The sequence below is a fragment of the Condylura cristata genome, unplaced genomic scaffold (assembly GCF_000260355.1).
Source record: "Condylura cristata isolate star-nosed mole 26May11 unplaced genomic scaffold, ConCri1.0 scaffold00002, whole genome shotgun sequence".
Taxonomy (NCBI): Eukaryota; Metazoa; Chordata; class Mammalia; order Eulipotyphla; family Talpidae; genus Condylura; species Condylura cristata.
Window position 1 is genome coordinate 2894995 of NW_004567103.1, and position 25628 is coordinate 2920622.

A 25628-nucleotide genomic window follows, 5' to 3' on the forward strand; every position below is an offset into this window, starting at 1 on the left:
GCCACCCCCACCCCTGAGGTAAAGTACGGCTGCCCTGGCCCGGAGGGGCACGCTACCCGCCCCGGAGGTGAAATACGGCTGCCCTGGCCTGACCCCCTGCTCTGGGCAAGATGTGACAGCTCAGACACTTAAGTGATTAGCTCAGGTGTTCCTGCCGCTGACTGGGATTCCAGAAGCAACCTGGGACAGCTGACTTTATTCTCTTCCCCAGGAATCATGGGTGGCATCTGCCTCGCCCTATCTTGGCCACAGATTCCACAAATACAACAGTCAGGGGCCACACGGGCCTGCTAAGGCGTAAACCTGCAAACGTGCCCCGTCCCCTGCTGTGGCCAATGCACTCGCCAGCACGGTGCCCCCGGCTCACCTCCACTGACTTGCGGACGAAAACATGCAGGCGGCAGCAGGAAGGGAGCAAGGCGATGCCAATGACTGGTACCAGAAACCCCAGCCAGAGCCTCCCAAGGTTGGCTCCCGCCCCCCGGCCCTCGGCCGGGCTGCGCTCAGCGCAAGTACAACCAGAGCTCGAGGATGGAGAGTCAGCGGGTGGGTGTGGGTGGAGCGGATGCTCGACCGCAGCTCCCACCCCACCAGCTGCTCCCACGCCGGTACCTCAAGGCCCACACTTAGGGGCAAAAGGGACCTGATGAGAGAAACACTTTCATTCCTGCCCTGACAACCTCTCCCGAGAGAAGCCCGCAGGGGACCGGGGAGGCGAGGATCCCCGGGGCTTACTTGTTGCTGTCGCGGTACTCATAGATGTAACACCCTTGAGGCAGTCCAGTCTCGTGGTCCAGGGTGAAAGCAAGCTTCAGCTGAATGGAGAGAAGAGGACACTGTCAGTTTCAGGTCACATGTACTGTTCATTCTGATGGCTGAGAGGGGAGAGCAAAGTCACACCCCTTTCTGCTGATAACGTTGTGGAGAAGCTGGGCCTGGGTCCCAGAGAGCTCACACCTCACCTCGCGGGACACTGGTCAGTGAGGATGGTGCAGGACGCCACCTACTCGCCCAGCCTGCCGTGATTTATTAAGCACCTACTTCCTGCCCCCGTGATTTATTAAGCACCTACTTATCGCCCCCGTGATTTATTAAGCACCTACTTCCTGCAGACACCGACCCAGCTGACGGGGAAGGGGCAGGGAATGGTGGCAACCAGGGGTCTCCTCCAGGGGCGGAACAGGCCGGGGGGAGGAGATGGATACCATGACATCGCCACACCGGGAGTGAATATACACAAAGCTGCGGTTTTAAACAGGTTCTTCCTGGGGCGCCAACTGCGAAGCCAGCCGCAGGCGCTTCAGACGAGTTCGATCCCCGGCCAGGGAGGGACCCACAGGGCGCAGCAGACCTCTCCTGTCTGCCCACTGCTCCCCTCGGCGGTGTACTTTGTCTGTCGGCCTGTTCTGCTCCCCACTCTGTCTCTGGTGAAGCCTCTCACTGTGCCCCCCTGCACCTCTGGCCTGTACCCCAGTTCTGTATGCAGAAATAAATAAATCTTTAAAAAATAAAATAAAATGGGTTCTCTGAAGTTGTTTGTACAGAAGTTAAGGGCCTGCCTAGAGGGCAGGAGGTGGGGGGTGGGTCCCCAGACCGTGGGCAGGAAGGAGAGCGAGCGTGGTGGCACGAAGCTCATGCAGGAGCCCCAGGAACCGAAGGGTGAGCCGGAAGCCAAGAGCTGTGGGGGACAAGGTGGGCGGGCACCCGAGAGGGGAAGGCCAGGGCAGAGCGTGTGTGGCTGTCCAGTCGCTTTCGAATTTTGGGTCTTCACCTTAACAGCAAGCCTCCGGCAGATATCAAGGAAGGGGCGGATGACCGAGCGAGTGAGTGAGCGTCAGCAGGGGCCCAGGGCTGCTGTGCAGAGCAGACTGCAGGGAGGGCAGCAGCCTGCGGCCCCAGCAAGCCCCAGGCAGTGCCGGTCAGCGCGAGGGTCTGGGACTAGGGCGCCGATGACATGGCGAGAGATGGGCAGCCTGAGATCTGTTTTCCACAGGAAGTTTCAGAAGCAAGATGAACAGTGCATGCCGTTGGGCTGGATGCTGGGGTGTGGCAAGGATGGAAGAGCACGAGTCACGGTGGTTGAGCCTTCTGAGGTGAGCAGCTGGGCAGAGGGTGGTGCCGTCGCTGAGGGGAGCACGGAATTTAGGGGTGGGCAGGAGTCCACAGCTGACCTAGGACGTGTGAACTGTGAGGCCCTCGTGGTTTTCTCGGGTGAGGGACGGTCAGTCAGGCGGGTGTCTAAGGCCGGAGCTCTGGACTCGGAGGGGCCGCTCAGGGGAGCGCTGGCCGGGCCACCGGGAGCCAGACCGCGGTGGGGTTATCAGTCCCGCGAGAGCCCCGCCGGTTACGGCAGCTTTCACACGCCAATGACTAGACTCACAAATTCACTGAGCTTTTAAACCACCTGGGAAATTTTAACGAAAATTGACTGTGCATTAGGAGGGTACATTATTATAAACTGTTGTTTTCTTTTTAACTGCAGGGCTGTTAACACAGCTAATGACTGGCGTCGTTAGATGCAGGACAAGTGCTCTCTTCCTGGGAGGGAAGCGAGCTCACAGGAATGGCCTGTCCGCTTTCTGACCCAGAGGAAAGCAAAAAAGCAGGAAGATGCCCTCCTTCACCACCCGGAGCCAGGACTTCAACCAAGGCACGTTTTCCCGGCGCTTGGACCTTCCCGGCTTCCTTCCGAGACGCAGGTGGCCCTGTTGAAGGGCCCACGAGTTACAGGCCTCTTATTTTGCCTGTTTTTTTTTTTTTAAAGATTTACTTATTTATGCATACAGAACTGGGGTACAGGCCAGAGGCTCAGGGGCAGCGAGAGGCTTCACCAGAGACAGAGAGGGGAGCAGAACCCGCAGACTGACGAAGTACACTGCTGAGGGGAGCAGCGGGCGGGTCAGGAGAGGTCTGCCGCGCCATGTGGTCACCTCGGGGCAGAGAGGAATCGAACTCATGCAGAAGCGGCTTTAGCTTCTCAGTGCTGTGCTGTAACCCGCTGCGCCACCAGGGAGGGCCATTTTTTTGCCTGTTTTTGCGGCTGCCATCTGAGCTGTCTACCCACTGAGCCCGTTTCAAAGATTCACCACGCAGAAATCCGTAGATCTGTGACCTATTGGCTCACGTAGATCTGTGACCTATTGTCTGAGAAACATTAGCATGAACGTGGGAAGACAGGCTCTTTCACAAATGGTTCCCCGGGGATGAATCCTGGGGAGGCCCGAGGGGCCGGCTAGATGGGCACGGCTTGCTGTGCTTGACCGCGTCTCGGACGCCCCGCGGGCAGCCTGTCGGCTGCTGGCGAAGGACTCGTGAACCCAGGGAAGTGGGCGGCCCAGGTGACAAACAGCAGCGGCGTGCTGACTGCAAGCCAGTGAAACGACCAGAGACGGCGAGGCGGGGAGGAGAGCCGCCCGGCAAAGTGGCGCCGGGGTCGTGGGCTCCGTCCGCCTCCTTCGGATGCTGCGGTGAGAGCCCCGAGCCAGACGCTGTGGGCCTTGGTCACGAAAGGATTATGGTCAACTCAGCCCCAGGGCGACTCGCAGAGCCAAGCAGCTGTGCGCACTGACCCAGCGGAAAGGCAAGGAGGCAGAGGGCGAGCGGTGGCGGGCAGAGCTGGGGTTCGCTGCGGCCCCCTCCGTCCTGACCGCCGTCTACTTCACACGTCACTGTTTCCTCTGTACAGATGAGGAACCTGGAGCTGGGAACGCTTCGGTGTCTGCCCAAAGCATGACTAGAATTTCAACCGACGCCCCTGCTCTCTCCCCCACACACAAATGAGAGGGCCCGGCGGTCTGGATATGAAGTCTGGGGGAAGGACGGAGCCCAGGACAACGCTAAGGTTCTTCGCCACGGGCAGGAGAGTAGGGGTGTCACGACTCACCAGACAAGGAGAATCAGCAGGTCTGGGAGAAGAGCTTGGGTTCAGCGGAGGGCTGCTGGGAGGCCTGTTGGAGAGGCCCGCGGGCAGCGAACACCGACTCTGAGCTGATAAGCGGTACTGTACCGTGGGGGCTGACTTTGGGAACACTGAACGAAGTCAGCTGGCAACGGGAGCCCCTGGGTGGGCCAGGGCAATCCATCCTATTGTGCCAAGACAATAGGATGAATAAAAAAATGGGGTCTTCAGTAACGTCCTGAATATCAGGATGCTAAGCGCTGGGCAGTGGACACTGAGGACGCCCGTGGCCAGCTGGCGTGGCAGAAGCCGAGGCGAACACACTACAAGGAGGCAGCAGCGTTAAATCTTTCCAGGAGGTCGGGGGAGAGGGGAGCAAGTCCCAGCGAGCAGGGACCCTCGGGAGAGAGGTGCGAGCGGAGCAGGAGCACATACAGCTCGGAGCACGTGCGAGCGTGTGTGGAGCGTGTGTGGAGCGGGCCGGGCGGCGACAGGTGTGGGGAAGGCGCAGCACGCCCAAGAGGCTGGTCTCCGGCTGAGGGGGGGGGTGCGGAGGCGGCGGGGAGGCCGGTGCCTGAGGCGGCCCCGGGAGCCAGCCGGCGGCGCACTGGGACGCCCCCGCCCGAGGGAGTCTGGCAGGGCGCGGCTGGACCTGCCCCGCCGGGCCGGTGGGAATGGTGGGGGTCTCGAATGTTCCCGCTTTGTTTTTTCCCCCTGAGAGTTAGGAGTTCGAATTATCTGCTAGGAACGGAAGGTTTGGTGACAGAAGGAATGGAAGCTGGAGGAAAGGGATGAAGGCTGGAAACTGCTTCTTTGGAGAATATGGAAAGCAGCTGACACGGGCGGAGCAGGGGCAGCGGGGCCTTCCGGGAGGCCACACGATCGAGTTTCTGGCGCAACCATCTGCCCCAGCACCGGTTTTTCCCGGCAACCTAGTCCCTGGCCCAAGGAAAGCTAGGTTGGTCCAGTGCCGAGCTCTGGCCAGGAAGGTCGGAGGGAAGAATAAGGTTAGAGGGAGCAACGGGGTGGAGACAGGACATTGGCCACAGGCGGGCCACGCAGCGTGTGGGAACAGGCGACGTGAGAAGAAAGGGGCCGACTGGAAGCAAAGGCAGGGTCCGCGGGCCGACGCCTCGGGGGAGCAACCAGCCGGAGCTCCAGCCCTAAGCATCTTCAGGCGCGACTTCCCCGGCTCCTGCGACAGCCCCCGAGGAGGGTGCGAGGCCCCAGCTACCGAGGGGTTCACACTTCAGCTTAGCTCAGTGAGTGGCAGAACTGAAGTGTGGCCTGCATTGCTGACCAGGGGCCCCCTCGGGGTCCTCGGGGATGAAGAGGGGCCCTATGGAGGGGTCCGCGGAGGCGCTGGCCGCCGCGGGATAAGGAGAGGGATGGCGAGGCCCAAGGAGCCAGCTCGGACGTGGGACGGCTGCCTCCCGGCCGGCAGGTCCAGACGTCCCTGCAGCCGTGTAGGGGCGTGTGCGCGCCGTGGGGGCCGGCTTCAGCGGGTTCCGTGGGCGAGTGAGTGCAGCTGGTGGAGTGTACCCCGGCAGTGTCTCCCTGATTCCCGGAGAGGCCCTAGCGTCCTTGGGCTCATCAGGCCCCCGCCACGCCAGTCTCCAGGGCTGGGTCTAAGGAACCCACCCCCTTTACGGTGCCACGGATCCCGACCCAGCCCGTCAGCGCGTGGCACGTCCTGGTCCTCGGCCCTGCTCAGGAACAGGCATGTCACCCAGCCCAGGCCAACACGATCTGGCAAGGCCAGCCGCGCGTTTCCGCATGGGGCCAGCGCTGCTGGAACTCGCCTGCACGGTGGAGGACGAAGCCAACGGGGAGGACCCACACCCAGTCATGGGCTGGAGAGGACGGCCAGCCCCCGACGGAGCCGCGCCTGGCCTCTGCGGGCCTCCGGGGCCTCTGGGGCTCTTCCATGACGGCTCGTCAGTCCCCCAGGACACGGAGACGTGTGCCTGCTGGCTCCCTCGGCTCTCCTCTAGGCCGCCCTGTACAGTGCAGCGGGGTGATCTTTCTAGAACACAAGCTTGACAAGCCCGCCTGTGTCAGTACCTTTCGGGGCGTCCTGCTGGCCCTGTGCTGAGATACAGCAGTGACAGGCACAGCCTGATCTCTCTGGAGCTTGGCTCCTTGCGCAAACAAATACAGACAGTAGCGAGGATGGGTGAGGTGGGCACGCGCGGAGGAAGGTGTGCTCAGCCAGCTCTAGGGGGAGAGCCCCTCTGGACTCTGGGGGTGGGGTGGGTGCAGGAGAGGCAGCGGGGTGGCAACAGGTGAGCATCGAGAGTAACCAGTTCAGGATTAAGGAAGGTCTCCCCGGCTCCGTGCAGAGCAAGGGAGCCCCGGAGAAGAAGGGCCCGGGCTGAGCGACTGGCGGCCTGGGGCGCTCTTCCCTCACTGGTAAAGGAGCGCGACTTCCTGTCTGCCCTGGGTGACACCAGGGGGCCAGATCACAGGCCCAGGAACAGTCAAAGAGGAGTGGAGGGGACGGGGCTGATGACCCCCTGGGCTGGCCGGCGAATTGGTCTGAGGCTTGCTCAGGGGCACAGCTGCCCCCCCCCCCCCCCCGGGCACCATCCTGGCGGACATGATGAGCGGCCAGCAGACACTAAGCCCTGTCAGCTGAGGACGGCACCTGCCCGGAGCCTCCGGTGCTTTGGGAAATGCCTGCCCTGGAGGGGCGCGGAACCGGGAGCTGCCTGGAGGGAAGCGATGGCACCAAGATGACCTCTCTCGCGGCCTGGACGGCGCTCCCTGCAGGCTGCTGCACAGCGCGAGGGGAGCCCCTCGCAGGGTGTAACGAGAGAGGTAGCTGGTTCTGGGGCCAGGCGCGCTCTGGTTCAAGCCCACACGGGTTCTCGCGGAGGCCTGAGCTTGCTCCAATCTGCTAGCTATTAGGACCGAGGTTCAAACGCAGGTCAAGGACCAGCCCGGAGGCTCCAGCCTCCACGGCCGACTCCTGCCCTCGCACCCCGCCGCTCGCAGGGGTCCGGCTCCCGGAGGCCTGCAGTGGCAGGTCCCGGCACAGCCCAGGCATCTCGGGCGTGCCGTTGACGGCAGGCTGGAAAAGAACAGACAGTGACTTCTACCTGGGCCTTGGTTTTGTGACTGAAAAGCCGTGTTAGGAGCCCTGCCCGTTCTCGGAGGCGATCTTTCGTTTTTTGTCTCGAGTCTTCGCTGTTTGGTTTGGACTTCCTAAGCATTATTTCTTTTTTTCCATCTCCTCTCTGCTTTCTTTTATAAGACAAAGATGCTGTGGACTTGGCTTCCACTGGGTTCACAACGATTCTATGGCCATGTATTAAGTTTCTTTCTCCTAAGTCCACTGAAGTCTTTTTGGACTTGGAGAGAGCTTTTTAAGAAAGAACTTGCTCATTCAGCAGGATTTTCCTCCCCACCCCAAGCTCTGGTTCTGACCTGGAAAAAATCAGAGTGAGAAAGAGCACAAGAACCCTGCCGTCCTGACACTCAGCTTCACAAACCACAAAAAGAACCTCGCTCCAGTGACGTAATCACGGAGACTTCTGGCACCTTGGTCTTTCAAGAAAAATACATCCATCAGCTGGCCCGGGGCCCCTCGGGCTGCACTCTGCTCTGCACGGAGCTCCCAATTCATCAGAGCTGGGAGGGCGGCAGCGAGGCGGCCGCTCCCGCTGGGTGGCCCCCCCGCAGCGCCGCCCGAAACCCACAGCTGTGTTTCCACTTAAGGTCCCTCTGTCTCCGTCACACCTTGTTCCAGAGGCTCGTTCTGGTCTCACTAAGGTAAAAATGACAGGAGAGGGCGTCTTCGAGGCTGAGGTTTTCCTGTCCGTCCGGACTGAGCGCTCTGGTCAACCCGGGGGAGGCGGCTCCTGGGTCAGGCCTCAGGCCCAAGACTGCTGGTTTGCCCCCGGTGCACCTCAGTCAACAGGCCAGTCGCAGGAGGGCCTGGCTCCCGCCCGCCTGGCGAGCTGCTCCTCTTCTGAGGTTACTCCCTGGCCCGCCTGGCAGCCCAGGGCAGGCGGGCTCTGCGGCCGTGGGGGAGACCGGCACGGAGGGGCTCGCGCTCCATCCTGTGTGGCCAGAGCAGAACAGGCGTCCTCGGGCCCCTGGTCTCGGCCCCACGGTTTCGCCCCCAGACTCCAGAGCGTGTGCCCCACAGCGCCTACAGAGTGGGGAGCAGGGTTGTGCAGGCTGCTGGCGGTCACCACTGGGATGGTGCCACCTCTCCGTGAGCCCCTTAGAGCTGGCACGCCAAAGACGGTCCTCACAGCTCTAGGGGGGCCTGTGTGGGGACCTTACCAGGTCGGGACCACCTCTGCTCAGAGCCCTGGGGCTCTGGCTAACCACGGTCCAGGGCTGCTGCCAGGGCCGGGCCACCCACTACTCAGAGGGGCCCGCGCCTGGGGGAGAGGGCCTACACCCACCGCATACCCCCGAAGCTCGTGGCCCTGTGAAGAGTCGAGAGACTGCTGCTGCGGACCTCTCCGAGCCTCCCACCTCGTGCCTGCTCTGCAGCGTCTCTGACACAACGGCGGGGGAGGGGGAAAGGGCCAGAGACGGCCTGCAGCCACCGGCCGGGCTCTCTGCTCACCCAGGCAGAGGCCCAAGCTCGTCTCCGAGGACGCCGGGCTCCGGCGGAGGCACGCAGCTCACTCCCTCAGTTACTTGCCGTGTTCGAATCGGATCCTTCAATTTGCACCAAACAGCCTGCAGGAGGCCTCTCTCCTCCTTTGCCATGAGTGCTGAAGATGGAAATGTAAGCGCCTGCAGTGGAAGCGGCCACGCCACGTGACCGCCCCGTGCCAAGCCTCCTGTGAGGAGCTGCTCAGAGGTGCGCACGGCCCTGACCTGCAGGGGTCTTCGCCCTGGCGAGGGCTCTCCCTTCCTCCCGACAGCTCTGCTCCTGCCCCTGCTGCTGAGTCAGGAGACACGACGCCGCAAGGGCCGAGCTCGGCCCTCCCGATGGCCGCTGGCGAGGCCTCCCTTCCTTGGTTGTGACGCTTTGCCGTGTTGCCCCTGAACTCACTTCACTGCCCGTTTCCCTTGTGAATCTTCGCACATCGTTTCTGGGAAAAGGCGAGGGCAGGGATACATAAAATAAGGTTCATCCAAATCTAAGCCAAACAAGTGTAAATAGACACGATCCAGGCAGGTCTGAGTTCAGTACGATCAGACAGTGATCAAGAAGAAAGAAGAAAGAAACAGGACATTCTCAGAGAACCTCGGCGTCAGTGACCGAGCTGGCTCCAGTGCTGAACAAACAGGCCGGGAGGGAACAGGACGACCTTCCAGGGTGCCGGTCTCAGTTTCCAGGGACTTGCGGCGTCGGGAGTTACACAACCACACCGGGAGCCAGCGGCTGGCCCGTGTCCGTCCTCGCCGGGCTCAGGGCGTCGCTCTGCCTTCCGTCGGTGAAACGGAGCGCAGGCCTCTGTGGTCACGCTGGTGGCTGGATTTTGGACGAGTGTGAGATACTTTCTAGGTTTACTGGAGGGAACCTCCTCCAGTAAGTCCCTGTTATCTCTGCTAGAGGACAAGCCCCAAGGATCGTAGGAGGACCAGAGCCCACGTCTTTAGAGGAGGAACAAGCAGCAGAGAAGAATCCTCCCCCGGAGGGAGCCACGGGGCACCTGCAGGCCTCCCCTGGCGGAAGGAGCCAGGCTGCCAGCTTCACGGCTCCCGCAGCCCCACCAGCACCTCGGGGGTGCTGCCGACCGGCTCCTGCCCAGGGCAGCACTCACGCTGCCCGTTGGTGACCGGCCTCCTGGGCGGCCTCCCCCGAGGCAGCAGGCAGGACACCCGTGCGCCCCGAGAAGAGGCTCCTCCCTCAGCGGCAAAGCTTCGAAGGCGCTGCCAGCCTGGCAGATGTGCCTCAACACGGAGGCCGGCACCCCTGCACCGGCAACGACTTGCGTGCTCATCTCTGCCTGGACGGCAGAGGTCACACCGGCCTGCCAGAGCACGGTGGCGCTGGCCTCGGGGCCAGAGCTGAGGAGCTCGCTCCTCTGTGGTCTGATTCTTCTCGTTTCCTCTCAAGTTGGGGCACGTCTCGAGCTGTCTGTTTTACTATCACGCTGTCCGACCAAGGGTCTGAGCCCCAGCAGGGACCTCCCGATGGCTCCCCCATTAGCCTTATTAAAGAAAGGGCTTCAAGGTGATGGGGCCTGCCATGAGCCGCGGGTTAAGAGCTTCGTGGGCTCCGTCCTCCTCCGCCCAGCTCAAGGCGAGGAGCCAGAGGCCAGGAGGGGCCCGCCCGCCCACGGGGTCTGCGTGTCCCGCCGGCCACAGCTGCTCACCCCACCCCGGGTGGCGAGCTGACGGCCGGGCGCCCACGTCCACTCTGGCTCTACCTTCCAAGGGGCGGAGGCCAGCAGACGGGGCTCAGAGCGTCGGCCTTTCAGGGCTCGCTGGTCCGTGGGAATTTGCAACAGTGAGCCTCGGAGCCCGGCAGGAGGCGGACTCCCCGGGAGGTGGCCAGAGGCAGGGTCCTGGGGGAGCGCGTGCCTCCGGGCCGCCCGTGCACTCCTTTACCCCACGTCCACCGAAGTCTCCCCTCAGGCGAATGCACATTCCACGCGAAGTGGACACGGACACGCGCGTGTCTAGCTCCGTGTCACTCGGCCACCCGTGCGGATCTGTGTGACACCCTGGCCTGGAGAGAGCACCGTTCCCTCGGCACACAGCTCTCCCCGGGCCCCCGCCCCCCGCCTTGCCATCCTCTCCCCCGACACCGCCTTCCCCACCACCCCTGACTCCTGGCAAGCACCGGTCTCTTCCTGCCTCTGTAATTTTGTCATTCCAAGAACGTTAATAAGTGGAATCAGATGGTATTTTAAAGCAGCTCTTCTAAATTAGCCCAAGATCAGGGCTTGACCCTGATCTTGGAGACACCAACAGCCAAGAGCGCTTCAGAAGAGAAGTGGAACGGGGCGCCGTCCGTCCAGGCCGCCACCCCCGGCCCCGGGACTCCTGACAGCCGCTTCACCCAGGGGCTCAGTTTCCTCGTCTTTCAAAATGGGTCTGCGGCTCAAGGATGAAGCGGGGTAACGTGGAAGTCCTTGGCCCACGGCCGGCGCACCATAAATTCTAGCTGTTTGTTATTATTCATAATAAGCCAAGGAAGCCTCTGTGCTTCTTAACAGAAATGAGGCTCTTCATGGTCACAGACGATTAAGGAAATGACCACGCCAGCCCTTAAGTGACCCCAGATTATCCCTCCCTCTGCTCCACCGTGGAAACCAGCGGGGGCTTTGAAAAGGCGCTTCCACCATGTGCTCGGCCCGAGAGAACAGGCGGCCACTCCCAGGCCAGAGTCTCCGGGGGGCCGAGGAGACTGAAAGCAGGAGAAATGGCCCCGGGCCCCGTGTCTAGCACAGAACGGTGCGGAGGACAGACAGGCGGCGGGGTCCAGCGGCGCACGGGGCCCAGAGCAGGGGCCCGGCCCAGGGGCGGGTCAGCGCGTGATTGAATTAGGGGCCGCACGGCTACCCCACAAAGCTCGGCGTCACTCAAGGCTGGATGTGAGGAGGTGACAATGGCCCGTGCTAGCCAGGAGGTCACCTGACCGGGATGACGATGGCAGGCTGACAAAATCGCCCCCGAAATCACATCGGCAAAGACCCCCTTCTATGGCCGAGGGAGCACTCAACTCGGAGCCTTTGAGGGCTGGGAACCCGGCACGCATGGCCGCCTCGCTCTTAAGCAACGTGCCCCAGGCCCATTGAAAACGGACAAAAATGGGCATTCAGGATCCTGCGTGATTTATTGAAAGTGGCATTGTCTGCGCCTCTGCCTGGCACCAGCAGGGGTGGGCTGGAGGGCACTCCTCCTGACGCGGGGTCACCCACGGCGTCCCCTGTTCCCTTGGACTCTTTAACTCCCTGGGCCCACATTCACTCTCTCGCCCTCCCGCCTTTGAAGTCAAAGAATACTGCTTCATCCATCACTGACATGCGGCCTTCAAAAGGACTGCGAGTGAATTGGCCTTTTTCTTAGACCAGTGAGAAGGGCTCAGCTGGGGAGAAGAGGGAAGGAGGAAGGCGGGAGGGAAGGAAGCGAGACCTGCGCCCGCGATGCCTTGGCTCAGGGTGTGGGGACGGCACTTCCAGGCCGGCCGACTGCGGCGGGGAGGCGGCCTCCAGGAGCCGAGGAAGACCCTGTGGCCGGCGAGCGAGTGCGGCGCAGGGCCCCTCGGCGGCTGCCTCAGCGGGTCCCCAACCAGTGCTCTTCCCCTGGGGTGCGGGGGGGCTCTCCTGGGTGGCACCGCGTCCATGTGGCCTGGTCAGAAGCCTGCCCCCACTTCTGGTGGGGCCTCCTTAGAGCCTCTGTCCCCTGCGCCTTGGTCCGGGGTCTGACCCTGCTGGGGCCCTGGCTCTGACCTGCGTCACCACCCAGCCAGCCGGCTGGTTTCCTCCATGTCCCCCTCGAGCCCCTTGGATTTGCTGCCCTCAGAGCCCCCAGAGCGCTTTCTAAAAGTGAAAGTCCTATCCATCGCCACTCAGCATCCGAGGCGTGAACAATAACGAGCGGAAATGGAGAAACACCAGATTTCAAGACAGAACAAACAGTTCTCCAGGGCAGCCTCAGGGAGGTCCCCCAGAGCATCTCCCGCTGCCACCGTGGGGTGACCCGGGTTACAGCCATGCCAGTGGCCTACACATCCCCGAACCCACTGCCCCGCCCCTCCCTTCCCGCCTCAGAACTGCCTGGTGGCTCCCCACCGGCTTCTGGAACGGGAGTGTACCCCCGGCCCGTCACCTGCAGGCCCCACACTCAGACAGCGTGTCCTGGTGGCCGGCCGGGTCTCCGCTGCCTCTCGGTGACCGGCCACAGCCGACGAGCGAGGCTGTTTTCTGACTGCTGTGTGCAATGGATTTTCCCATGGATGAAGATGGCAGGCCTCTAGTTAGCTTGGCCACGGCTGGTCATTGCACAGATTCCTATCAAACACACGTCCCTCCCAGCAAGCGATCCCTGGCTGCTCCCCACATCAGGCTCTCTTCCACCACATTCCAGGCCAGCTGTGTGGAGGAAAACCCGAGTCCAAGGGCAGCCCTGCTAGCGAGCTGCTTTGTTGACCGTCATTTTTAAAAGCCTCTTGGTTACGAGATTACAGCGCGATTGGGCGAGTCACGGACATGGGTGTTTGCAGGTCATCGGCCAAGTCCTGTGCTCGGCACCGCTCGCCAGCCCGACTCGCGCAGCGGCGGGAAGATTTATCTAGAAAGCTTAGAGGTTTAGTTCTTATCATCCACACCTTCCTTGACAAAGATACAAGCTTCACTTTTATGCCAGTTCTTAAGCCAGAAGCGTCAGGTCTGTTTAAAGCTACTCCCGGGGCAGCTTCGGGCGCTCACACCTCCTTGTCCCACGGCTCCTGGAGGGTCCCCGGCCTGCCTGGTGGGGCTCCCGGGACCAGCGCCGCCCCACCTGCTCAGCCGTGTCCGTCTGTTAAGGGCACCCATGTCCGAAAGAAGCTTCTGGCTTAGGAAATGACGGTTTAGAGAGGAGAGCAGAACCTAGACGTAAATGCTAAAACTGTATGTAAAACATCCAGGGGAAAAATCTTTGGGACTTTGGGGAAGTCAAAGGTTTCTTAGACACCAAAAAGCACAATCCATGAGAGAAAATTCTGGTAACTGGGATTCAACTAAATTTTGCTTTCACAGAGGATGGACAGACAAGTAGGTGAGGAAGTGATGGCAGCGAAAAAAGAGGCCACAGGCGGGAAGCAAATATTTGTGAAGCACATCACATCGTATCGTATCTATGGCTTGTGTGTGTGTGTGTGCGTGTGTGTATGGAGAGAGGATCCTCAAAACTCAGTAACTGGAATCCAAATAGCCCAATTAAAAAATGTGCACAAAAGCACTGCACCATGGTGATGGCACACGGGTGATTTGGTGATGGAAAGTCCGTGGGGATTACAACTGAGATGGGAAAAGGCTTAAGATGATGTAAAAATAAGCTATCACAACAACAAAAAGAGTATTAAAGAACTAAAAAAAAATGTGCGCAAGATCCGAGCAGACACTTGATGCAAAAAGCTCAGCCTCACACACACGCAGCGCATGCTCTGGTCACCAGGCAGCGCGGCTGAAAGCCCAACGCGCCGCGCGATGCCGTTCAGCAGGGTCAGCCACGGCCGCCCCACGCCGGTGGGCACGTGGTCAAGCCGCAGCCCACGCCCTCCGCGTGGTGCCAGTCGGGAAAGGCCTGGCAGCTTTGTCCGCAGCTCAGTACACTCACTGTGGAGGCCGGCGAGCCCTCTTCTAGGTGTTTTCCCAAGAGAAGTGACACATCAGTGGTGACACAGAAGCCTGACGGCCCAGGCAACGCAGCTGCTTTGATCATAATCGCCTCAGAAGGGAAGCGCTTGGCGAACAGGCCTCGTGGGGCCTGCCTGAAATGGCAGCGGTGCTTTGGGCGCAGGGGAGTCCGTAAGATCTGCAATAAAATCTGCCCTCTCACAGCAACGGCGAAGAGGGTGGCAGTGTTCTGAGCGCGCTCACGAGCAGCGCAACGCACGCAAGCCGCACGACGACACAGCACGCCAACCCGCCACGCCCACAAAGAGCAAGAAACACCCACAGGCTCAAACTGGGGTGAGGGCGACAAGGCAGGCCGCCCCGCCCCCCCCCCCCGGGGAGACTACGGGAGTCCGGCCTGGCTGGACAATGACCTGACCGCTTGTGCCCGGCGCGCTAAGCCTGTGGCACTTCAGGAGACCCCAGGCTGGGCCATGGGTATTCACCTGTTAACTGCCCAACCTTACAGACAGGCGAGCATTACTGTGATAACAAAATAACACATACTACTGACAGGGAGAGATGTACCCAGAAAAAAAGAAACGGGGCCTTTCTCTGCGCCTGGCCACGCAGCTTGTCAGGCGCGGCTCAGGGGCTGGGGGCGCTCGTCTAACCTGAGGCCGCTTTAGCGCCGCTTTGCCACTTTCATCTCCCTGGCATCGCAGCACTGTCCCTTCATTTCCCTCATCACCGCAGAAACTCGAGAAACGTGTAAAGCACACGGCTGAGCGAAGGAGTCGGGAGCAGAACCCACAAGCGCCACAGGAAGTAGCTGCCGACCCGAGCTGAGGGCCACAGCGGAGCGGGAGCGGAAGCAGGCGGTGCCAGCTCAGAGCGAGGCCCGGACCAGGCACACGGGAGACCCCACGGGGACCCCACGCGCAAGTCTCAGGCCCGGGAGGCAGGGTCCAGGCCGCGCGGCAGGCCGGGGAGGGGAGGAGCGCCGGCCCACCTGCGGCCCTGCGTGGGCTCTGCGGTGGCCCAGGCAAGAGGCCGGGAGGCGGGCAAGACCGCAGGGGGCCCTGAGCTGGCTGGCAGAGCGAAGCGGGCACTGGGCTGGCGCCAGGGCCGGGGCACCCAGGGGAGGGCGCCGACCTGAGCTTCAAGCTGCCGCGGACCAGGCCGCTCTCCCAGGCTTCTCGCTCTGCTCCGGCAGCCTGCGAACCGCGGGCTGCTACTCCAGCAGACGCTCCGAGGTCGAAGGCGGGGAGCCTGCGGGAGGCCCCGTGTGGTCCTGGGGCGGCTCTCCGGCCTGTATGCCAGCTGGTTTCCTTCACCCCGGCGGGGGCGTGTGTGAGAGAACTCAAGGGGGCATGAAAGAATTTCTAATTCTTTGCCAGCATTTTCTTACAGAAATGGCCACGTTTCTGTCTGGGACTTCAGGGGTCCGAAGTCGCTCGCCTCTCTCCGCTGAAGCAGCTTCCACACAGCCACACTCGGCCTGTGCCCCGGCGCTTCCCGGTCTGACGGGGCCTCCATTTCCTCCCCAGGACCTTGAGCTCCCCCAGGGCCGGACCGGTCTGACCTTCGCCCCCAGCACCTAGTGCTTCGCAGCCCTGACTTCAAAAGGCATGTGGGACGTTAAAAGAAGACAATCCAGGGGGACCATCTAAAGTTACCGGACTAAGAAGGGGGCGACAGTAAGTGGGATGAGAGTATGACGGAGAAGTTTAGGCTATTATCGGTAGGCGGATTTAAGTGTAGATGGCCTGAAAGGCTGATTAAAAGGCTCTGTGTTGTTGTATTGATTCAAATCATGGTATTTTTGATAATCAGGTTGGGGAATAATATATACTCCTAAATCCTTTTTTTTTTTTTTAAAGTTGCTGTGTCTTTTAAAATGAGGCTGGAAGAAGGGTGACGAGACACACGGAGTCACAGTGTCGGTGTTTACAAATGTGGGGTCTCTTGAGGGATCACAGGCCTCCTCTTCGCATCCTGGCACCCCCGCTGACCCAGGGGACATGAGGAGTGGGGCGCACTGCCTCCGCCTGCCTCTTCGGGAGCAGCCCCGTCGCCCTGTAGGAGAGAGGAAGAGCTGGCGAGCGGCCTGCCTTCTGCATGGGGGTCCCGGGGCACAGAGCGGATCCAGAAGCCCAGCGACAAGAAACAGAGCCCTCGAGGGCTCTGCGTCAGGACCAGAGCAGGCCGGGAGGAGCCGGGGTCTCTGGAGGGGAGGGCGGCCCTGCAGCCTCTGAGCAGGTGAGGCCGGGCCCAGGAAGGAGGGGTGACAGGCTGGAGGGGAGCTTGGGGTGACCAGCATGCTCCACGAAGAGAGGCTGCGGGCCGGGAGGTGTCCGGGACCCCTGGAGCAACCCTAGGTCCTCGGAGGCTGGTCTGAGAGTCACCAAAGGGAGGTCTGCCCCCAAGTTCAGCCGAGTCCAGGGAAAGGCTGCCCCGTGTAGCAAGGTCATGTCTTCGCTCCGCTTTGGCGTGGCTGTGTCGTCTGCAGACTCGTGGGGAACGGAGATGGCGGCTGGCTTTCACTGAAGGCAAATGTCCTAGCTTGTCAAGCAAATGTCTAGACACCCTGGAGTAGGTTTGCCCACGTCGCTGTCCGTGAAATTCGCTTCTGGAGACCGCAGGTTCTTGAGGAAAGTGGGGGGGACTGGGCCTGGCAGGGCAGTTGACGGCAACAGGCAGCCAGAACAGAAGCTGACCCCCTCCTCTCCCACACTGAACCATGAAAACCACTGGCCTGCCCCAAAGTGCTCGTGGTTGCGATCAGGTCAGCGGCCGGGTTCCCTCTCCACCGCAGGCCTCGCTCCTGTCTTGTGCGGCTGTTTGGCTCCATTCGGTGACGTGACGTGTGACATGGGCGAGGCAGAGCAGAAAGGCCCCATGCCCCCTCACCCTGAGTACGGCGCCTGGGCGGCGGGGCCCCAGGAGACAGTCCCACCGGAAAGGCTCAAGTCTGGGGAACAAGGGGGCCGGCCACCGCCGTGTTCATCTGTCCCCTCGTCAGCGGGATGGCCGGGGCTCCCTTCACCGCCCCTGGAAACTGGGACTCGGCTGAGTCATCTGGGCACGTGCTCAGCTCTGACTGTGACTTGCGTTCTCTTCTCTTCTCAGGTGGCAACTAGCACAGAACCTGTCTCCTGGACACCGTCTCAGTCCCAACAGAGCCGGGCTCCAGCCGACGCATGCGGAGGTATGAGACGAGCATCCCGCCTCGGCCCTCTGGTCATTTCCAGCTTGTCCTGGGGTGGGCAAGGGCAGCTGACTTTCACGCTGGCCCCCGCCTCCCAGGGAATCTTGAGCGACAGGTGGGGGTCTGGTGCCTCGCCCCTCCTTTCCATGCCCACTGGGGGTCCCTGCCTTCCCCTAAGAAACCCCTTCTCCAGGCTCCCCACAGGGTTGAGGACACAGAGGTGAACACAGAGGCACTCAGGACGCCTCAGAAGCAGTGCCAGCCCCCTGGGGTGCTGAGGCTTCCGGGCCCTCGCACCTGTCCAGGCAGCTCCACCCTGAGAGTCCTCATTACCTCTGTCTAAACCCTGAAAGCCCTGGCAAAGAATCAAACGCCCAGACCTTTCATTCCAAAGGGGAGGCAGCCTCTCTGATTCATAAAGTGCACTTAATTCTCTTACATAAACACACCTCTCTTCTGGAACTCCAGTCCCATCCCAGACCCCAACCAGCACCGTCTTTAAAAGGGCCACGGGCCCAGTGACGCCCAGAGACACCCAACTGAGCGCGGTGCAGGGCCAGGACGCACGTGGGCAAGACGATGTCCTTCCCCTTAAGGGCCTCGCAGTCCCGGAGAGGAACCAGGGCAGCAAACAATGAAAGCACTGTGAGGACGAGGTCAGGAAGGTGACAGCTGTCAGGTGGGGGGTGGAGGAGGGCTGAAGTGCGGGGCGGAGCGGGCAGAAGCAAACCACCCTGCAGCAGCACTCAGAGCTCCGGCCCCAGGTTCCTGGGAGCTAAGATGGGCTTGGAGGGGCGGAAGTGAGGCTTCTTGCATTTATAAGAAACGTGCCTGGTACTGGCAAGCAGAAAGAACCAGAAGGCAATGAGAAGCTTCTAGAAGCAGGGCAGGAGCCACATCTACGGTCTGAGGTCCTACAAGAAACAGCCTTCAGAGTTCTGCTGAGCAGCCCCGGGACTGCAGGCAGCGAGCAGTGAGGGCCACTCTAGGGCTCCGGAGAGGCCGCTGGGGAGGGCGCCTCCCCGGTCCTGGCTCCTCTAGGCCTCCAACCAAAAACCTCCTTTCACGTGAGATTTTCCGGGCTGTCCCGAAGGCCTCGCCTGCTTCTTTCGTCCACGCTTTACCGGCAGCGTGCGGGACGGTGGGGTCTGCGTGGGACTGGCGCGGCCTTGCCTCCGTGGGCCCCGGACTCCGAAGGCGGAGGAGCGAGGCCCCTGAGCTCGGCAGGTGGGCGGCCGGCTTCTGTCAGCGGAACTCCGGCCCCCACTCGCAGTGGCCCTCGGATCAGCATCCCTTCACCGGCGAGGGCTGACTAAGCCCGGGCTCTGCCTCGCGGGTGTTGCCTGTGAGCGCACGGTTCCTCCCGAGGTCACAGGCGACGGGAAGGAAGCCGGTCTCCTGCCACCGAGGCTCCTTCACAGAGCTCGGTGCAGCGCTGGTCACACGACGAGAGCTGAAAAAGACGCGCTCGTGAGGGCCGGAGAGCGTGTCTGAGTCTGTCTTTTTAACAACTTCCAGAATAATCCCTTCTGACTTTCGAAGATCATGAGTAGAGGACGTCGGGACGTGCCCAGGGGCAGAGGAGGCACACAAAGGGCCAGGCTGCAAGGACCAGCTGCCCGGCCCTGGCCCTATGTGCGTGTGAACAAGAGTGACCGCGGGTCACTTCCCTGCGACTAGGTCAAGTCTTGTTCACGCCTTGGGATGTGCAAATGTGGACTGTTTGCTCCGATTCGCATGCAGTGGGATAATGAAATCAACAGCTGTCAATGGGAAGATTCCAGCCCCCTGCGGTGGGGGACTCCAGGCCCCGTCTCTGCGGAGCCTGAGGCTGCAGCTTGCTCAGCCACCCCCTCCCCGGAGGCCACTCCAGACCCCTGGTGCTGGGCAGAAGAGGGCAGATCCCGGCTGGGCATTAATTTCTACATGAGATGGATATATTTAAAAGAAAATTTTGCTGAAATGATTATTATGAAACTGATGACTGGGGAACACCGGGGGAAATGTGACTGGCCAAGAGCCTTCGCGCCTCGCTGATTCTGAGGCCGCCTCCGTGGCTGCCGGGACGCACCACCAGCCAGCACCAGACGGAGGCTGGGCGCCAGGGGTCTTCCTCTGTGCGATCCCGAAGGGAAGCGGGGGAGCAATTCCCACCGGCAATCCGCTCCCAGGGAGCCACGCTGTCCCCTTGAGTCCTCATGCACTTGGATTTCCTTCTAATTACTCCCATCAGGACAACCCAAACAGTGCCTGAGAACTATTAAACCAGGAGGGAGGAGCAAAACATAACAGGCTAGCGGAGTTTGAAATGTTCTGAGTCTCTGAAAATGCAACAGTAGTTCTTAGCACCACTTCAAACACAAGGTTTCTTCAGGATTCTAAGTGGAGGACAGGAGCACAGAAGGGCTCTCTAGTCTCAACGTCAGCAAGAGTCCAGCAAGATGACCCCAACTACCTTTCTGTCTTTTGAAATGTTAAGACCCTCTGGAGTGGTTTTTTTTAAATTTATTTTATTCTTTTCCCATCGCCATTACTTCCGCCCCCTGCCCCTGGCCCTGGCCCCCACCTCTCCCCTTAACCTCAGAGCCCTCGGAGGAGCTCTGGGAGCTGGACTGGCTTCCAACACTTTTGAACGTGTTTTAGGAGTGGTCTTGTGACGTGAATGCCCAGTGTTTATTTGTATAATTTTGACTTACTTCACTGCATGTAATTCTCTCAAATTCCCTCCATTTTGTTGAAAATGGCTGCGTGTCTTCCTTTCTCGTGGCAGTATAATACTCCACGGTGTGGCCAGACCACCTCTTCACTATCCAGTCATCTGTCAGTGGACATCAGGCTGCTTGCACATCCTCACTTTTGTGGCCAGTGCTGCTCTGAGCACTGGGGCGCACCTGGGGCTTTCTGGTGATGGTCTCATGCTCTTTGGGTAGACACCCAAGAGTGGGATGCTGGGGCTGGATTTTAGCTTTTTTAAAGTAGATTCAGAGCACTTACCACAATTGTCGCACCAGTTCACATTCCCACTCAGGAGTGATTTGATACAATTAAGAAGTCTACGGTGTAGCACACTGAACTCTTTGCAAAGAAGACTCCATGACAACAAAATAGGAAAGCTGAGGAAGCGTTCAAGACACACTCAATGGGCACTTCTACAGACCGAGATATGGCTGTGACAGAGAAAGAGATGGGCAGACGGACATTCCCCACTGAGTCAGAACTCCTGACGGGGCATGGTAGGGAGGGAAGATCCTGGAGGGAGTACAAATTGGTAGAACCTTTCTGAAAAGGAATGTGGGAATATATTTGAAGACTCTTAGTACATCTATGCCTCTGACCCCATGGTTGCAGGACCGTCCTAAGGAAATAATGAGATCAGAGTAAAGAGTGACGAGCACAGATGGCCAGGGAGAGGGCTGTGGTTTGTCCACAAGTCAGGCGCTCCCACGGTGGGTACTCCGCAGACATGATCCTGCTTGAGAATGATCTGGGGGCAACTCATTTTATAAAGTTACAAATGATAGGTATGTATGCGAGCCACCCCTCCCTCCTGCCATGCGGGGAAATGGGAGGAATTAGAGAAAAAATAACTGATTATTTCTGGGTGATGGGGTTACAGGTGATCTTGTTTACTTCCGTATACACTTCCTTTTCCTAAATCTTCTAACATTACAACATACTTTTATAAAAGTGTAAGAATTTACATATCCTTTTAGAATTTGATATGACACTTCCGTTCTAAGGGGAAAAGGGGGGTGGGGTCGGAGGGCCCTCACTAAGAACTGGGCCGGGAGGAAGTGTTTCACCTCCTGTCCAGCGAGTGCGGGTCTGCCCACCGAAAGTCCCCCCTCCAGACTCATCCCTTCGTGGCCCACGGGCCACTAGGTCCCAGACGTGGCCCACGGGCCACTAGGTCCCAGACGTGGCCCACGGGCCACTAGGTCCCAGACGGTCTCTCTGGGCCAGTCTTCCCAGCGGCTAGCCCTCCAGGCCACGTGCCCACTGTCCTCTCCACACGCCCCCGGGTCAGCTCTGATCTGGCGCTTTGTATTTTCTGGGAGACGGGCTGGCCCCCTCGCCACACCGTGAGAGCCAGAGTAGAGCCTTACCCCTTCACGCTTCACTTCCAGCGCCCAGCACGTTCGAAGCGCCCAACAGACGCTTCTGCAGACAGGCTGAAGGAAGGGCTCCGTGACGCAGGAAACAGACTGAGGCCACCAACACGCAGGCGCCTGAGCAGCGGTTTTCCCCGGTGAAGGGGTGGGGTGACCGTGGGAGAGGACGCAGGGCGGGGTGCACGCGGGGCTCCTTTCCCGCACCATTTCCCTGAACAGCAGTTAAACAGTGGAGAGCCGGGACGCTCATTGCTTGAAAGTGGCTGCCTCGGAGAGAAGGCACAGAAATGTTCTTACCTTTCACTTTAAAATGCAAGCTCAACAAAACACTGCGGCCTCGAGCAACGGGGGAGAAGGGCACGCAATTTCCCTGCAGCTGTGCTTGGCCATAACCCTCCAGCCGTGGCGGGCACAGGCCGTGTCTCTGCGGCAGGCGCGGGGGTGCAGGGTGGCCGAGACCAGCTGCCAAGAGGCCGCCGGCGGGCAGAGGTGGGAGCTGGGACCACGGCCCCCTGGCTCCAGGCGCGTGGAAGCTCCCTGACTGTAAGTCAGCTCAGGGAAGCGGGGCTCAGCGATTCCCTCCTCTGCTCCCGGCTTCCAACTGGACCCGCTAAGCGTGGCACTAATCGAAGGAATAATTTTCCTTAATTGCGTGAAGCCACCCCGAGAGCTGACTTCGCACAACTGTTCTCCATTACCAGCCTGGTTCCCAGCCAAGGGGGGAGGAGCCGCAGCGGCGGGCTGGGCGGCGGGGCTGAATTTCACCTGAGCGGCGGTCGGCGGCGTGGGCCACAGGCCGGGTCCAGCCTCCCACCTCCCGTGCGTGGCCCAGCAGCTAGGGGAGGGCTTCATACTCTGCAGTGGTTGAAAAGCGATCCAAGAAGGAGAAGGGACACTAGGTTACGCCATCGCAGTATGTGAATTCCGGATCTCACTGGCTCTTGCTCGTGCGTCCGTCTCTGGGGCCTTCACCCCACGACGGCAGAGTCGCCCACAGAGGCTGTGGGCCGCCAAGCCCCGATATTCCCTCACCCGTATAGGAAGTCTGACTCCCCGACGACGTCGGGCTGGCTGGCCTGAGGTCACGGACAAGGGCGCCCGCGGTCCTGAGGCGCTCACAGAAACACTGCCTGCCCTTGGCTCGCCAGGTCGCCAGGTGGGAGCCGCGGAAGGTGTAGCTGTGTCAGGCTGGAAGAAATTGCCTGAGCCGCTGGAGGTCTCAAATTCTGTCCACTGTGATTTTCTCAAGATCCAAATGGCGCTTCATACCCCCTGACCTCCTACTGGGGGTCCCCAAGGTTGCCTGCAGGCCAGGTGGCCGTCAAGCTTTCATGCAGGCCACCGCCCTCGAAGAGTGTGCCCCCGACTGAGGGGTGATGGGCTGCAGAGAATACCCCGCGAAGCTGTGGTTTCCCGACAGCAACCCATAGTGCCAAGAGACCAGCTGCAGGTGGGGCAGGTCCAGGGTGGACTGGAGCGAACGAAAAGGATCTTGGAGCCCTCGGTGCGTCTGACTTGCCTTTAACGCTGCAGCAGGGGCCAGATACACAAGAGAGCAGCGGGCAGGGGCCAGGGAGGCAGGCGGCACCCTCTTCCCCCCTCCCCCCCACAATCCCCGCGTTGGGGCCCAGGTGTCCAATGACGTATGCGCAGGCCCCTCGCTCCCTGGCTTCCGGGCTGCGTGTCCATAGTTACAGGTGTGCGAGCCCGAAGCTCGCGCGCCCAAGTGCTTTTTGCAGTGATGTGGGCAAACACACAATCACGAGGAAAACAAGGCTGCAGGAGGCAGTCTAGAGGCCAGAGGCAGGAAAGCAAACAAGAGCTCGGGCCGCTCATTTTCCTGCCGGGGTTCTACTGCGCACTCCCTGCCGCACCCCTCTGCCCTTTCTGAAGGCCGTGCCCGCTCCGGCCAGCCCTGTCGTACACAGCCAGGCAGAGCGGCCTTCTCCGCGAGGGCGCCGCCTGGGCGCAGCCGTGTCTGCCGAGACGGGGAGAGGAGCCGCCACTGTCCGGGCAGGTCTGAGAGACCAGCAAGAACCAGGCAGGGGACGCGGCTTCCCCCAGCCCCCCTTCCCCAAGTTCAAGAAACAACTGGACGGTTTCGTGACCACCCCGGTTTAAAAAAGAACTCTGGAGCCCTGGGGTCGCCGTCACAAGCCAGCGGGCGGCGGCAGCTGGGCTCCACACGCTCCCTTCTCGGGCCTTCTCTGGTGGCCTCTTCCTCTTAGCCACACGGTTTCTGAGGGATGGGCCTGCGGCTCGGGGTGCGCACGCACACACCCATGCTCAGGTGTCACAGCCGGGCACACGCGCCCCACACCCCTGTCCTCTACGTTAACAGGGTCCAGGATGCAGCTCAGAGCCTGATGCTGTAAAAGCCTGACCGACCCTGACCCCGCCGAACCTATTCTGATGGCTTTCACTAGACACGGGCGCCTCCTTTTAGGACACAGCGGTGACACGCGACATCACTAAGTAAAGCAAGCCGCTGCGCTGGACTCCAGAACTCGCACAGCAGCGCAGGGCGAAGCCGAAGCAGCCAGCTGCTCCTCCACGGGTTCGCCCGCGGCCACGAAGGTGCACTGGGCCGTCGCACGCCCGGGGGCGTGAAACAAAGGAGCAGCACTTCCCAGAGCGGAACCTCCGAGGCCCAGGCGGGCACCCCGGGAGCGAGGACGCCAGGAGCTCGTAGCCCCAGCTTGAAGTCCAGGCGTCCACTCGGCCTCACGCCGCTGCCCACACAGAATTTCCCACGTGGGCTGAGCACACTTCGGGGCTGCGGGCAGGCGCCCTTGGCCAGCCGGCCCTGAAGTCAGGGTGCGTGGAGCATGGCTCTGCTTCAGGCAGCCGGCTGCGGGGGCCATCGGTCCCGGTAATGACGACCCCCACCGCCACCCACCCTTGGCGTGACGGGGGGCCCGACTGGCGTCCCCACTCATTCTGAGGGTCCTCAGTCAACCGGTTTCTTGGAAGTGGGAACTTCTGGCTCAGCAGAGCCATCCTGCCTTGTCGGGCACACAGCACGGCCTGGGGGCGGTCAACCGCACAGAGCCCTCTCACTGAGGCTGGGGAAGGTACATTATTTTTAGGACGGCCACAAGAACGTGGACATAGGGCGCTGAGGCAGACAAGGCGTCAGAGAGCAGCGCCAAGCAGCGGCCACCCCCGAAGGCCGAGGACGCTGGACTCTTGTGAGGCAGCAGAGAAGCCGGCCCACAGGGCCTCTGAAGGGGGTGCTGCTGATTTATGACGCTCTGCCCGGGGTCCCCGGGAGATTGATGAGCTCCTCCTGGGCTCTGCTCCACACCCTGGTTTTTCTGGGGAACCAAGGGGTCAACTCCAAGAATGCAGACCCATTATTTTCAAATCTTAATTAACTGGAACCTAATTAGGACTTTCGAGGGTGTTTGTTTTCTCCCTTTGAAGAAAAACTTTTCTCTCAAGTCAGCATGGAGTAGAGGGAGGAGAAGCGAACAATGACCTACTTTCCTGGGTTTCTGGCAGAGAAGTCACGTGTGAGCCTTTGGGGGCATCAGTTTTCTAATTTACAGACTGAGACCGCCAGGGATTTAGAGAGCTGAAGTTATTTTCAGCGATCAAATTCAGATTCTAAGACATACCAACAAATTAGCATCACTGGAGGGGCTGTGAGCACCCCCGTGTCTGCCTACCCCCAAGAGCTGAGATCACGCCAGTGGCTAGTTCAGAGCAACGCACATACAACGCACAACAAGCTGAGGAGTGAGGCGCCCCGCCCAGCGTTGGCCCAGAACCCGCCCACGCGGAGCGCGGGGGGCTGTCACCTCTCTGCAGGCGACGAAGGGGAGGCGACCTTCAAGCAGAGTTTGAGCAGATTCAGCCTCATCAAGTTTCCACGACGTAGTTCTCACAGAAACAACAGCATCCGTGTTTATGCTCTTTCAATCCGTCTAATATTCAGTGAAAGCGCGCAAGCATGACCTCGCGGCCACAGCGCAGCCAGACTGGGAGCCGCCGCGTGGACGGGGCGTGCGCGGGGGACCCCCCGGTCGAGGACGGGCTGCGTTCAAGCAGCAGGAGCGGAGGCAGGTACGAAGTCGGGCAGCCAGGTGGACAGCGCCTCCGCGGGCCGGGCAGCGCTGCGAGAGGCCCGGTGGGCCCTGGGCAGGCAAGGGGGGAGGAGGAGG

The 25628-nt window shown here is 60.8% G+C and overlaps 1 protein-coding gene across 2 annotated transcripts in view; it reads right to left on the reverse strand.

The window, feature by feature from the left end:
• Window positions 1-25628, reverse strand: part of DIS3L2 (DIS3 like 3'-5' exoribonuclease 2) — a 254468-nt gene that overhangs the window by 24284 nt on the left and 204556 nt on the right. For both annotated transcript variants that reach the window (XR_001145689.1, XM_012728140.1), the window contains exon 14: window positions 736-815. Coding sequence is in view for 1 of the 2 variants with exons in the window: in XM_012728140.1 (XP_012583594.1) it covers window positions 736-815 (80 nt within the window). In the remaining variant the exon portion in view is untranslated. The remainder of the gene's footprint in view (window positions 1-735; window positions 816-25628) is intronic.